Source organism: Nuphar pumila, chromosome 1 (assembly GCF_984573655.1).
Source record: "Nuphar pumila chromosome 1, dmNupPumi1.hap1.1, whole genome shotgun sequence".
Taxonomy (NCBI): Eukaryota; Viridiplantae; Streptophyta; class Magnoliopsida; order Nymphaeales; family Nymphaeaceae; genus Nuphar; species Nuphar pumila.
The window spans coordinates 180,374,461-180,388,443 of record NC_143249.1 but is presented as its reverse complement, the minus strand read 5'-3'; the positions used below and the strand labels follow the sequence as shown (position 1 = coordinate 180,388,443).

The following is a 13,983-nucleotide window of genomic DNA, read 5'->3' as shown; positions in this document are numbered from 1 at the left end:
CAGCACACCATTCCGTGACATGAAAACACCCCCTTAGGACAAATGAAACTGGTTTCCCACGTCGTTCAGGCTTGTTCAAGAAAGAAACAAGGAGTTGGTATGTTCAGTGTGGAGGTAAAGGACACCATGACAAGCCCCGACGGTTTTTAGCAGCACCTCTTTGCTCATAAAACTTTTCCTTTCAAACCCCCCCTTGGCCTCATTTTCCTGTAAACCCCAGATTCTCTTTGCAAAGGATGTAGTTGAAATCCAGAGATGGGAAGCCAAATCCCCTCCCACCTCCTCCCGGAATCCAAATCCGCGACACCAACTGCAGGCAAGGTTCACGGAAATCATTGTCTCCCCTCCCAACACGGGCTCCCAAACAGACCCTTAACTAAATGCCACCAAAATCAATACAATCTGTTGATCAATGGAATGGTGAATGTGGATTTCTGACTTGGGAAGATCTTGGATCACACAGCTAAAATTCGCCTCAGGTAGCAATGGGGCTAAATATTGCATTGCGAGTATATCGATCTATTCTACCACCACCAGAAAAAATGAAATGGTGGTGCAACGACTAATAGGCTGATACATATACAAGTGACATTCCGAGTACCAGAAACCAAAAAGTTTGTTGCAGGTCTGATCTCATCAAACCGTTGTTAACCCGATCATTGAACCACCACACAATATCACTGTTGACACTAAAACTACTACCAAATGCAAAAAGACTGCACAACCAAGAAACTACATGGCAATATATAGAAAATTTATACAGGGACGAATAGATAATGAATTACATACCTCGCAAGACAGGTCTCGAATAAAACCCAATACTAATGCCGGAAGCATCCCACCACACACCCACTCTGAAAACCTGAAACTCAACACATGCAAAAATCACCACATTTTGATTTGTATCAACAGATGGATAAGTAGGGATTCTGAAAAAGGTCTTGGAGTTGAAAGAAACAACACGCTGGGAGTGTTGGTTTTCAAATCCAGTGAATGAGGATTCTGATCAAGCAGCAACTTCAGAGTCGACATTGGTTTTGGCAGCATCAATCTCCTTGCTCTGTGATTCAATACCAAGCTTCCGCAGCTCAATCAAACCACGCTCAACTGAAACACAAACTTTATGCATGTGAACAGAAGTTCTCTTTTCATAGTCGTTTTAATAAGCACTTCATATTTACAGCATAGGTCAGCACCAGTGTTGTGAAAAGCGTTGACGCATAGCGAGGCGCTCCACCAAAAACCGAGGCGAGGCGTAAAGCGTAAGCCTCAAATTTTTTTTTTGAAAACTTTTAAAAAATTATAAAAAAATATCTAAAAATACAAATAAATAAAGAAATGCTTTATTGATGAAATAACAACCAATAAGAAATAGAAAATCTCAAATAAGTACTAAAAAATATGAGATTAACATATAAAAGTAACTAAAAACTGATTATATAATTGGAAAATATATGAGATTAACCAAAAAAAGTTAAAATATACTAAGAAACTTATTACATAACTGAAATAACTGGAAAATATATGAGATTAACCTACAAAAGTTAAAATATATGAGATTATTCTAAAAAATATGAGATTAACATGTAAAAGTAACTAAAAAATGATTACATAACTGGAAAATATATGAGATTAACCAATAAAAGAAAAAATATACTAAGAAACCGTTTACATAATGGGAAAATATGAGATTAACCAACAAAAGTTAAAATATATGAGATTATTATAAAAAATATGAGATTAACATATAAAAGTAACTAAAAAACTGATTACATAACTGGAAAATATATGAGATTAACCAACAAAAGTTAAAATATACTAAGAAACTGATTACGTAACTGAAATAACTGGAAAATATATGAGATTAACCTACAAAAGTTAAAATATATGAGATTATTCTAAAAAATACGAGATTAACATATAAAAGTAACTAAAAACTGATTACATAACTAGAAAACATATGAGATTAACCAACAAAATATTAGAACATGGAATGGATATGGGGATATGGATCCAATAGAGGATCCATATTCGATACAGCACATACATGTTTTGTAGTTTAATGTAATATGTATTACTAATAGAGGGCAATTTTGTCCATGTAAAATATTGTAACCCAATTAAGTTAATGATGTATTAGTGCTGCAGTCATTAAGGAAAAAAGTGGCTGCCGATTTCCCAAGAAGAGCCTGTTCTCTCTCCTCACTTCTTCATTGTTTCCTTCACAAAATACGACTGCTCAAAGTAGTTTTCACATGGTATCAGAGCCACAGCATCTCTGGGCGTAAAAAAGGATCTTCACCAGCGATGTGACAAGCCGAGTTCCTCTTCTCTTCATCAGGTCACTCCATTAATTCTGTCTTTTCATTTTTTTTTTTTTGAAAAAAAAAAACGAGTTCCTTCTCCTCACAACAGACTTTTCTTTTTCTCTTCCTGATTCACGCAAAAGCTGAGTGCACGCAAAAGCCGAGTTCACGCAAAAAACGAGTTCTTATTCCACGTGACTTCCTTCTCCTCTTCTCTTCTTGTTTCACGCACAACAGACCTTCCTTTCTCTTCTCTTCTCTTCTTGTTTCACGCACAACAGTTTTTTTTTTTCCTGTTCCTAGTCACGTGAATATGATTCAGCAACAGCTAGTCACGCCTTCACCTTCCTCATTCATTCACATATCTGAATACATTCAGATCTGCTGTGCATCCTACACAGATCTGAAACAATATCTAAAGACCAGTTGCTCACGTCTTCTCTTCTTTTCTGTCAAGTTCTCATTTTTTTTTCTTGATACCAATTTCTGTCATAAATCATAAAGCTGTGTCATTTTATGATAGAAGTCCAGATCCATTCACTCTTATAAATCATAAAGCTGCGTCATTTTTATTATTTATTTCAGCCACAATTCTCTTTCTGTCATAAAGCCGATTTTCTGTCATAAGTCTACAAATGGATACTTCAGGCAATTCTGGTCTTTCTTCCAATTTCCTGGGGCAGCTAGTTTTGGAAAAACTGAATACAAATAACTATTTAACTTGAAAAAGACAGATTACCCCTTTTATTCGAAGTCAAGATCTTTCAGGTCACTTGAATGGCTCCACCCCAATGCCTTCGAAATTTATCACCACCGAAGCAAAAGAGGATGGAGGATTGTCAAGCATCATTCGCAATCCTGCATTTGTTGCTTGGATGAAGCGTGATTAGGCCCTCGTCACGTACATCACTTCCACACTGTCGCAAGAAGTTTTGGTTTCTATTCCTGATGATTGCACATCTAAAGTATTGTGGGAGACTTTAGTTCAGACCTAGTCTCAGATATCAGAGACTAAGGTGTTGTTTCTCAAGCGTAAATTTAAGCTTTTAAAGAAGGGGACAATGACTATTATTGAATTTTTAAACCAAGTCAAAAGCATCACAGATTAATTAGCCATTGTTGGATATCCAGTGTCATAAAGAAAAGGTGCAGCAAACACTGAATGCCCTGGGATCAGAGTATCATGTACTTGTCACTTCTTTATTATGCTTGCCTTCGTTGCCCAGTTTTGAGGAATTACGTGCTAAACTCTTTCAGTATGAGATGTCTTTGAAAAGCATATCTGATACTTCAGCAGGGCAATCATCTACGCATGAGGTTCTTGTCACAGAGACGTTTGCTGATAGTGCACGAGGAAGGCGTGGTAGAGGCAGGGGAGCCCAAATCCAGGGTGGACGTGGGTTGCTACCTACACCAAATTCCACTGCCAGCTTTTCAAAGAATGTTCTCACATGCTACCAGTGTAACAAACGAGGTCACATCAAAGCCAACTGCTGGTTCAACTCACAAAATCGTAATAGAACACAAAACAATAGAAATGTTGCTACTTCAGGAACTGAAGGTACTTTTCGGGTCAGTGATGATGCTAAGGATCTTCTCTTATCTGCTATGGCCAACTTGAATCTGAAACAGAACGAGGATGGAATATGGTATGTAGACTCTGGGGCAGCAACTCATGCCACTGGCAATGCAAGTAAGTTTTCTACTTTGACTCCCTATTTTGGAAAATCTAATATTATAACTGGAGATGGGACTCACCACCCTATTTCAAACGTAGGCAACGTCCTCATCCCTTTGTCCGAGTCTTCACCCATTCCTTTATCTAATGTTGTTCACGTACCAAACATTAAGAAAAATATTGTCTCTGTTTCTAAGCTTGTTGACTCTACCAATTCATCTGTGGAATTTACTCCTACTTCTGTCTTTGTCAAGGATCTTCAAACGAAGGAGATGTTCGCTAAAGGAGAGCGACGTGACAACATGTATATCTTCCATGAAGATCCAGCCGCCAGTGTCCTGAAGCCCAGGTCCGATCATGTCTCTAAAAGCATTCTAAGTATATCAAAATGTAATAAGCTAGATCTTTGGCATTCTCGTCTTGGTCATTGTAGTCAAGTCTTTATTGAAAAATTAGTGTCCAACGGTTTCCTCTCAGAGTCTGTTTCACCTTCGTTGAAAGACAAAGCATGTCCCAGTTGTCAGGTTTGCAAAAGTCATGTACTTTCTTTTCATCAAATAAATAAAAGAGCTTCCATGTCTTTTGAGATAATATGTTTCGATGTTTGGGGTGAAAGAATCTGAATAGGGCTTCAAGATAGTGCGCCTTCAAGCTTTGGAGAATAGCCTTCAATCTGAAAATACAAAATAAAGAGAAGAGAGGAGAGGGGGAGAAGAGGAGGATGCCAAATGGAAAGTAGGGCACATTAAAAGTATCGTGACCCTCTCTTAATAAGATATATATAGGATCTAACACTACTGAACAAAATACATGAAAAATATACAGGATTACAAGTATGCCACCGCCCAAGCATGGGGAAAGCATACGCTCGGATATGGATCCAATATCGGATCCATATCCGATACAAATACAATTCTAACATCCCCCCTCAAGTTGTGCATGAGTTTTCATCATGCCCAACTTGTTCTTCAAATGCCAAAACTGTGATCCAGTGAGTCCTTTGGTGAAAAGATCAGCAACTTGTTCAGAAGTATGTATATATGCAGGGGAGATTTCCTCATCTTCTATTTTCTGACGAATGAAATGTTGATCAATCTCAATGTGCTTGGTACGACTGTGAAGTATGGGATTGAATGAAATTTTAATGGCACTTTGATTGTCAACCAGCATGGAAGATTGAGCAATAGGAAAAGATAATTCCCCAAGGAGGTGACGAAGCCAAGTAGCATCGGCAGTGCCAGCAACCATGGCCCTATATTCAGCTTCTGTGCTGGATTTTGCAATGGCGCGTTGTCTGTGACTACTCCAACAGACAAGATTAGAATTGAGAAAGACACAATAGCCAGAAACAGATCGGCGTTCATCAAGATCGCTTCCCCAATCAGCATCAGTGTAAGTAGAGATAATATGACCATCCACAGTAGGAGACATGCGTTTATAAGTAAGTCCATCGCCAATAGTCCCCTTGAGATAACGTAAGATACGCTTGACAGCTTCCATATGAGTGTCTGTGGGAGCATGCATAAACTGGGAAACTTGATTGACAGCATATACAATGTCGGGCCGAGTGAATGTCAAATATTGAAGTTTCCCAACAATACTGCGGTAAAGGGTTGGAACAGGATATGCAGAACTGCCATCTGAAACGTTCAACTTTGCATGCAAAACGCTGGGCGTGTTAATGGGCTTACAATCAGACATACTAGAGGATGTGAGAATATCAAGGGCATACTTGTGTTGAGAAAGAGTGAGGGAATCCTCAGTCCTGTCTAATTCAACACCCAAAAAATATCTGAGGTCCCCGAGATCTTTCATTTTGAAGTGTTGTTCTAACACTTCTTTGATTTGGACGATATGAGAGGAAGTATTTCCCGTGAGAACAATGTCATCCACATATATCAATAACCAAGTAGTGATCCCTCCTTTGTGATAGATAAAAAGAGAATGATCAAGAGCACTCTTCTGAAAACCAGCTTCTTGAATGTGAAGGGAGAACCTTTCAAACCATGAACGAGAAGCCTGTTTTAACCCATATAATGACTTGTGCAACTTGCATACCCATAGATTAGAATCATTAGTAGCATATCCTGGTGGCTGTTCCATGTAGACGTCCTCTTTGAGGAAACCATGAAGAAAAACATTTTTGACATCAAGTTGATGTAATGACCATCCAAAAGTAACAGCAAGAGAGAGAATAACTCGAATGGTACTCATCTTAACAACAGGGCTGAAAGTCTCATCATAATCTTCCCCATGTTGTTGAGTGAAACCTCTAGCCACAAGACGAGCTTTATACCTATCAATACTGCCATCTGGTTTATATTTGATTTTATAAACCCATTTAGACCCAACAACATTCTTATCCCTTGGCCGTGGAACGACTTCCCATGTTTGACATTCATTCAAGGCTTCCATTTCTTCATTCATGGCTTCAATCCAACGGGATTTTTGAGAGGCCTGAGAATAACACTTTGGTTCAGTCTGTTTATGCAAACTGGTCATAAAAAGCTGAAAATCCAAAGTGAAAGTGTTATAGCTTATCCATCTATCCACGGGATGTCTCGCTCGAGTGGACCTTCGTGGATGAGAAGGAACAATGACAGAATCAGTAGTAGAGGCAGGAGTGCGACGAGAATAAACCAAGCCAGAAAATCTGTCTAAAGGAGGATCAGCCATCTGAGTATCAGACATGTCTGCTTCAATGTGAGTACTATCCATCTGGGCATCAGACATTTCTGCTTCAATGTGAGTACTGTCAGAAGGGGCTGGAAAAGTGGTCGGTTGAATCCCATCGCCTAAGATATTAGCACATAACCATGGATCATATAGTCTGGACGCTGAATCATGAATAGCCTTGGAAGAAGTGTGAAACTGCAATCTGAGTTCATCAAAAACAACATGTCTTGAAATATGTATACGGCCTGTTAGGGGATTATAGCACCTATAGCCTCGATAATGGTCTGCATAGCCCACAAACTGACACATTATAGCCCGAGCCTGAAGTTTGTTCCGGAGGCTGGAATCAACATGAACATAGCAAATGCATCCAAAAACCCGAAGCTCATCATACTTAGGATGCTCATGATTCAAAAGAAAGAAAGGAGATTTCCCTGCGAGAAGAGCTAAAGGCAATCGATTTATAACATAAACGGCCGTGTGAAATGCCTCAGTCCATAGAGTCATAGGGAGATCAGTGTTATGGAGCATGCTTAAGGCAGTCTCTACAATGTGTCGGTGCTTGCGTTCTGCAATGCCATTTTGCTGTGGTGTGTGTGGACAAGATATCTGTCTAGTGATGCCATGATTTAGCAAGTATTCAGTAAATTCATATGATAAATATTCACCACCACCATCACATTGAAAATGCACTATGTTGGATGAAAATTTATTTTGGATGAGGGCATGAAATTGGCTAAACAAACGGAACACTTCAGATTTGTGTTTTATGAAGTGTATCCATGTATAGCGAGAAAAAGAATCAACAAAAATGACATAGTATCTACTGCCGGAAGGAGATGAGACAGGAGCTGGTCCCCAAACATCAGAGTAAATCGTTTCAAACAATTTAGAAGCTCTTTTATTGATGGAATTAAAAGGAAGGGCATGACTCTTACAAAGTTGACAGCTTGAGCACATGCCTGACTCACTAACAGGTCTCAGACTGGATTTGTGCAACAATCCATTATTAACAAGGCTAGAAATAAAAGAATGACTACAATGGCCTAATCGATTATGCCAAATGGACGACATATCAATTTGAGTCAAATTGACTTCATTCAGACTGATAGGAAAAGAAACAGATGAACTGGACTTGGACACTGGAGGAGCTTCTTTGAGGACGTACATGTTGCCTTCACGAATTCCTTCAGCGAATATCGTCTTGGTGAGAGGATCCTTGACAAAAACAGAGGAAGGAGTGAATTCAACTGATGTGGAAGAGTCATCAATGAGTTTAGATACTGAAATAATGTTTTTCTTGACATTAGGGACGACTAAAACATTGTGTAAAGGAAGAGAAGTATGCGGCAAAGAAACATATGCATTACCAATGTGAGTAATTTTGTGGTGAGTGCCATCACCTGTAACTACAGAACCTTTTGCTAAATATGGAGATGCACTAGAGAGTTTACCTGCATCATCAGTCACATGGGCGGCAGCACCAGAATCCACATACCAGACGCCATCATCATTTTGCTTGAGATTCAGATTAGAAATAGCTGTCATTAAGAGTTGTTGTGCATCGGGCGTGAATGAGGAGGAAGACGCTCTAGAAATGATAGAGGGGGTTGGCCTGTGATCACGTCGACCTCCCTTAGCTTTGTTCTGAGGATTGTGCCAACATTCAGATTTAACATGTCCTCTCTTGTTGCAATAGAAACATGTAGGGATACGCTTTGGCATGTTAACAAGAGTGCTGCCCTGAGGAGTAGGAAGAATACCCTTTCCTTGTCCGGATGTATGAGCCCAAGTATGTGCACGCTGTCCTGACACACCATGTGTAGAAGTAACTAAAATACTGGGCGAAGTAGAAATGGAAGCATCATGCCTGTGAACTCTACTAGCCTCATGCTGGATCAATTTTGCCTTTAAGTCTTCAAAAGAGGGTAAGACAGGGAGAACCTCCAGAGCAGTGCAAAATATATCAAACTCTGACCCTAGACCACTAAGAGCCTGCTGAACTTTATCCTTGTCTGAAATAGGATGGCCAATAACAGCAAGTTGATCGCTTACATTTTTAATCTCATAGAGATACTCAAGTACAGATCTGGAGCCTCTATTTATGCTTTGAAATTGACGCTTCAATTGAAGATATCTATAGCTTCTGAAACTTGAGAGTATGTATTTGCAAGCGTATTCCATAGTTGAAAAGCTGCGATATCATCATCTATACCTGCAAGCACTTCTTCAGAGAGGGTAGAAGTAATATAAGCAACTAAAGCCTGATCATGTGCCATCCATACGGCATATGCTGGATTAGGGATATTATCTGTAGCAGTCACCGAACTAGTAGCATCCTTTGTTTCACCCAAAATCAATTCAGGCGGGGCTGGAGTAGAGCCATCAATATGACCATATAGACAATGGCTCTTAATGAAAGGGACTATCTGACGTTTCCACGTCAAATAGTTGGAATGGGTTAACTTTTGGGAGATGAGTTGGGAGAGAAAACTCGAAGAGAGAGTGGACATGATTATGCTGATATAATATTTGCGTTTCCAAAGGTACTCGGCTGAAGGATCAGGCACTCGGCTGAAGGATGAAGATCAAACTCAGCAGATCGTGGCCTGGTTGACAGGCGTGATGAAGAAGGCAGACGTAACTCAGCAGTTCGTCGATCGTGGCTGGAGAAGACTCGCTCGTGGCTGGAGAAACAGGCGTCAATCGTGGGTTGCTCTGATACCATGAAAGAATCTGAATAGGGCTTCAAGATAGTGTGCCTTCAAGCTTTGGAGAATAGCCTTCAATCTGAAAATACAAAATAAAGAGAAGAGAGGAGAGGGGGAGAAGAGGAGGATGCCAAATGGAAAGTAGGGCACATTAAAAGTATCGTGACCCTCTCTTAATAAGATATATATAGGATCTAACACTACTGAACAAAATACATGAAAAATATACAGGATTACAAGTATGCCACCGCCCAAGCATGGGGAAAGCATACGCTCGGATATGGATCCAATATCGGATCCATATCCGATACAAATACAATTCTAACATGGGGCTCAGCCCCCAATCCTTCTTCTTCTGGAAGTAAATAATATGTATCCTTTATTGATAGTTTCTCTCGTTTTACCTGGATATTCTTTATGAAACACAAATCGGAAGTTTTCCTTATTTTCCGTCACTTCTATGCCTACGTTAAAACCCAATTCTCCCAAAATATTCAAACTCTCCAATGTGATGGAGGTGGTGAGTATTCCTCTAAAGAATTTTTAGATTTTCTCCAAGATAATGGGATACATCGTAGAATTTCTTGCCCATACACTTCACAACAAAATGGAATTGTTGAACGCAAACACAGACACATTGTGGAAAGTGCAATCAGTATGATGCATGGTTGTAACTTGCCTATTGGTCTTTGAACAGAAGCCTTTCATACTGCCACTCATGTGATAAATCATCTTTCTATGTCTATCCTTAAAAATCAGTCTCCCTATTATGTTTTCTTTGGTGTACACCCTGATTATGATGAATTACGAGTTTTTGGATGCACATGTTATGTACATATCGATAAATCCATGAGAACTAAATTTCAAGACAAAGCCTCTATATGCCAATTTGTAGGCTATGTAGATGAACACAAGGGTTACAGGTGCTATGATCCTGCCAGTAAGAAGATCAAAATATCCAGAAATGTTGTTTTTAATGAAAATAGTTTCCTGGGAAATAAAGTTGATCACAATCGTGCAACTGCTAATTGGTATGATACATGGCTCAGTGCTGAACTTATTTTACACGCTGCAGAACATACTACTCTGGCTCCTGAAAGAGTAAATGATGAGACGACTTCAGATAAGGTATCAGAAATAGAATGTCTGAGATATAAAGGAAATGTCTACACCAGGAGATCCAAAGAGCAGATAGATGTACCTACTGGAGAACATATGGCATTGGCCAATAACAGAGACACCTAGAAGATCAGACAGGATAAGGCATCCTATTGAAAAATGGGTAAGTTATGACAACTTTTCTATGGATTTTCAGATATTTCTATCCAAGATTGAAAAACACGAAGAACCACTTGGGTTTTGTCAAGCTATTCAATCTAATAAATGGATTAAAGCGATGAATGAGGAGATCGAGGCACTTCATGAGTGTCAAACATGGGAGATAGTTGGTCGTCCTCCAGATAAGAATGTTGTTGGCTCAAAATGGGTATATAAGATTAAATATAAACCGGATGGGAGCATTGAACGATACAAGGCACGTCTTGTTTCCAAAGGTTTCACTCAAGAATATGGCCAAGATTATGATGAGACATTCAGCCCAGTGGTGAAAATGAGAACTATTCGTATTATTCTTGGCCTCGCAATTGAACATGGGTGGACCCTTAGTCAGCTTGATGTTAAAAATGCATTCCTTCATGAGGATTTAAAAGAAAAGGTCTACATGGAGCAACCTCAAGGTTATGCAGAAGGGAACCCAAAAGAATATGTATGCAAATTAACCAGAGCATTGTATGGTTTGAAGCAAGCCTCCAGGTCATGGTTTAAAAGCTTCTCTTTAGAGATTCAGAACCACGGTTTCTTTCACTCTCAACAAGATCATTCTCTATTCATATACAGGGATGAAACTACTATGGTTTTCTTACTTATATATGTTGATGATATTGTGATCACTGGTAATGCTTCAGACCATATTCAACGAATCAAAATTTTACTAAGTATGCGATTTAAGATGAAAGATCTTGGGGAACTGAGATATTTTCTTGGTGTAGAGGTGGACAGACAGGATAGAAAAATGCTATTAAATCAACACAACTACACTCTTGACCTTCTGGCCAAAGCAGGAATGACAGATTGCAAACCTCTGCCCACACCCAGTGTTGTCAATCAAAAACTCAGTCTTTGTGATGGTGAGTTATGTCCTGATGCAGGCAAGTATCGCAGTTTAGTGGGCATGCTACAGTACCTCACTTTTACTAGACCAGACATTGTCTATTCTGTAAATCAAGTATCTCAGTTCATGCATGAACCGAAAACTGGTCTTATGGATGTCGTCAAACGCATTCTTCGTTACTTAAAAGGCACGGTGGGTGATGGACTCACATATGTACAATCTTCATGGGGAACACCAAAACATGACATATTGACCTATACAGATGTAGACTGGGCAGGGTACCCAGATGAGAGGAAGTCTATTTCAGGATACTGTGTTTTTATTTGAGGAAATCTTGTTTCATGGAGTAGCAGAAAACAGAAGGCAGTGGCGAGATCTAGCACAAAGGCAGAGTATAGATCCATGACAGCCACCACAGTCGGACTAAGCATATTGAGATTGACCAACATTTCATCAGACAAAGAAATTGAACCGATTTATGTGTCTTCAGAAGACCAAGTCGCTGATATGTTCACAAAATGTAATAACCTCAAATTTTGTAATTTATTTATTTAAATTTATTTGAAAATAACGAGTATTTTTCTAAATTTGGGCCTCGGATCCGTTACCGGATCCATAAAAGAACGTGTAAATAACCCACAATGGGGTATTAAAACTATACTTATAATAGTTAAATAAATAATTAATAGTATAAAAGAAAAGAAAAACCGAGTATTTAAGGTTGGATCCGTGTTTGGATCCAAATGGATCCAACATATGGATCTAAGATCCATAAAATGGTCTTTATATCTATATTCATAATAAAACTAATAATATAATATATGAATAAAATTTAAATTTTTATTTATTTAATTATCCGAGGATCCACAGTTGGATCCATTCGGATCCAACTGATGGATCCATATGGTTGGGGGTCGGGTTACGGGCCTCGGGTCCGGACCCGAGCCGCACCCCCTGTGTAACCCTTTTTAAAGAAAGGGGCAACCCGATAAGGGTTGCCCGTTAGGTCTTCAACAAATCAAGAAAGGGGCAAGAGGTGGGGGTTACGCAGGCGTAACCGAAACCCCACCCATCTCGGCAAGAAGGGAGGGGTTCGGCGATAAATAGGAGGTGGAAGAGGGGGTCTCACCCTCTTCCCTCGTCTCCCTCGTTTTTCTCTCTCTCTCTCTCGTGTGGGCGAGCATTTGGGAGGTGGAAGGTCGCCAGAAGGCTGCAGCCACCAGCAGCCACCGCAGGCTACGGCAGCCCTTCTGTTGTCTTTTCCCTTGCGTGCAACCACCACGACACCGGAGCAGTCGAGGGCGGTGGAATAGCTCTTTCTCGCACGACAGCAACCCCAAACGTTGGATTTTAAAAGGTACGGGCTCTCTCTCTCTCTCTTGAAATCGGGTGAGAAAGGGGGTGTAAACTGGATCCCATGTAAAATTTTTGGGAAATCTCATTTTGAAATTCTGTGTTTTCTTTGGGCTTTCGGTGGGACGAATCACAGGGGGGTTAAAGTGCGAGTTTTCACATGCTAAAATTTTCACATGCTCCTTGAGAATGATTTATTTTCAGCAAGCAACGAAAGTTTCAAATCGAATGGGTTTAGGGTTTCAGGATGGCTTATGAACCTATTAAGAATCTGGTTCTTGGATTTAAAACTGATTTTTTTTAGTTCGATCGGTGTTATAATATGAGTTGGGCATCACTTGTTTTGTTAGGAGTTCATGATTAGGATATGAATACATTGATCCTTCTTGTTGTATGATGTCCAAATTTGTGGATTTACCCTGATTCCAATTTAAAACTATTCAGATATTTTTTTTTCATGTCTCAATACTCTTGTATGGGCTCACGATTTAAGGTGGTTCAACATACCAAAATTTTGATTTGTTTGTTCACCTAATAGTTTGGAATCCCCTGTTGCATAAGGGATTTATGATAAGTATGAGTAAGGTCTGCCAAGAATGTGATGTAATAATATGTACGTATGGTAGGATCCTGTTATTGTCAGGATATACTGATTTTATTTTTTTCTTTTTAATTGCATGTATCTCGGTACCAAGCTCTTTACCCAGAATAGTGATCTGTGGTTTTGGTAATGGAGCGATTGTTGTCATAAGCTCTCTACTCTAGCAAGTTACCGTGACTATTTCATCTAGATATGCAGGTTTATCATACTTAATGAGCATCCGTGGGATTTAAATTATGCTTTCTTGTTAATACATTCATTTTATTGTTTAAGATGCATATAGATTTATTTATCATCTTCATATAAGGGGTTCTATTATAACCATGGGTGGTCCAGTAGGTGTTATTTAACACAAGCATGTAATTAAATTGATTCTGAACTTCTGGCTATGGATATATATATTGACGCGGAGTTTTGAGGGGATTTATTTTTCTAATTGTGCATAAGCATACCTCATGTTCTGAAATTTTTCTTTGGTATTTCTGTGG

At 39.3% G+C, this 13,983-nt stretch overlaps 1 protein-coding gene across 1 annotated transcript in view; it reads right to left on the bottom strand.

The window, feature by feature from the left end:
- Window positions 1-770: 770 nt before the first annotated feature.
- LOC149851509 (uncharacterized) overlaps window positions 771-13,983 on the bottom strand; it is a 32,091-nt gene continuing 18,878 nt past the window's right edge. The window contains exon 11 of the mRNA XM_090008628.1: window positions 771-1,107. Coding sequence (XP_089864754.1) covers window positions 1,007-1,107 — 101 coding nt within the window. The 3' untranslated portion in view covers window positions 771-1,006. The remainder of the gene's footprint in view (window positions 1,108-13,983) is intronic.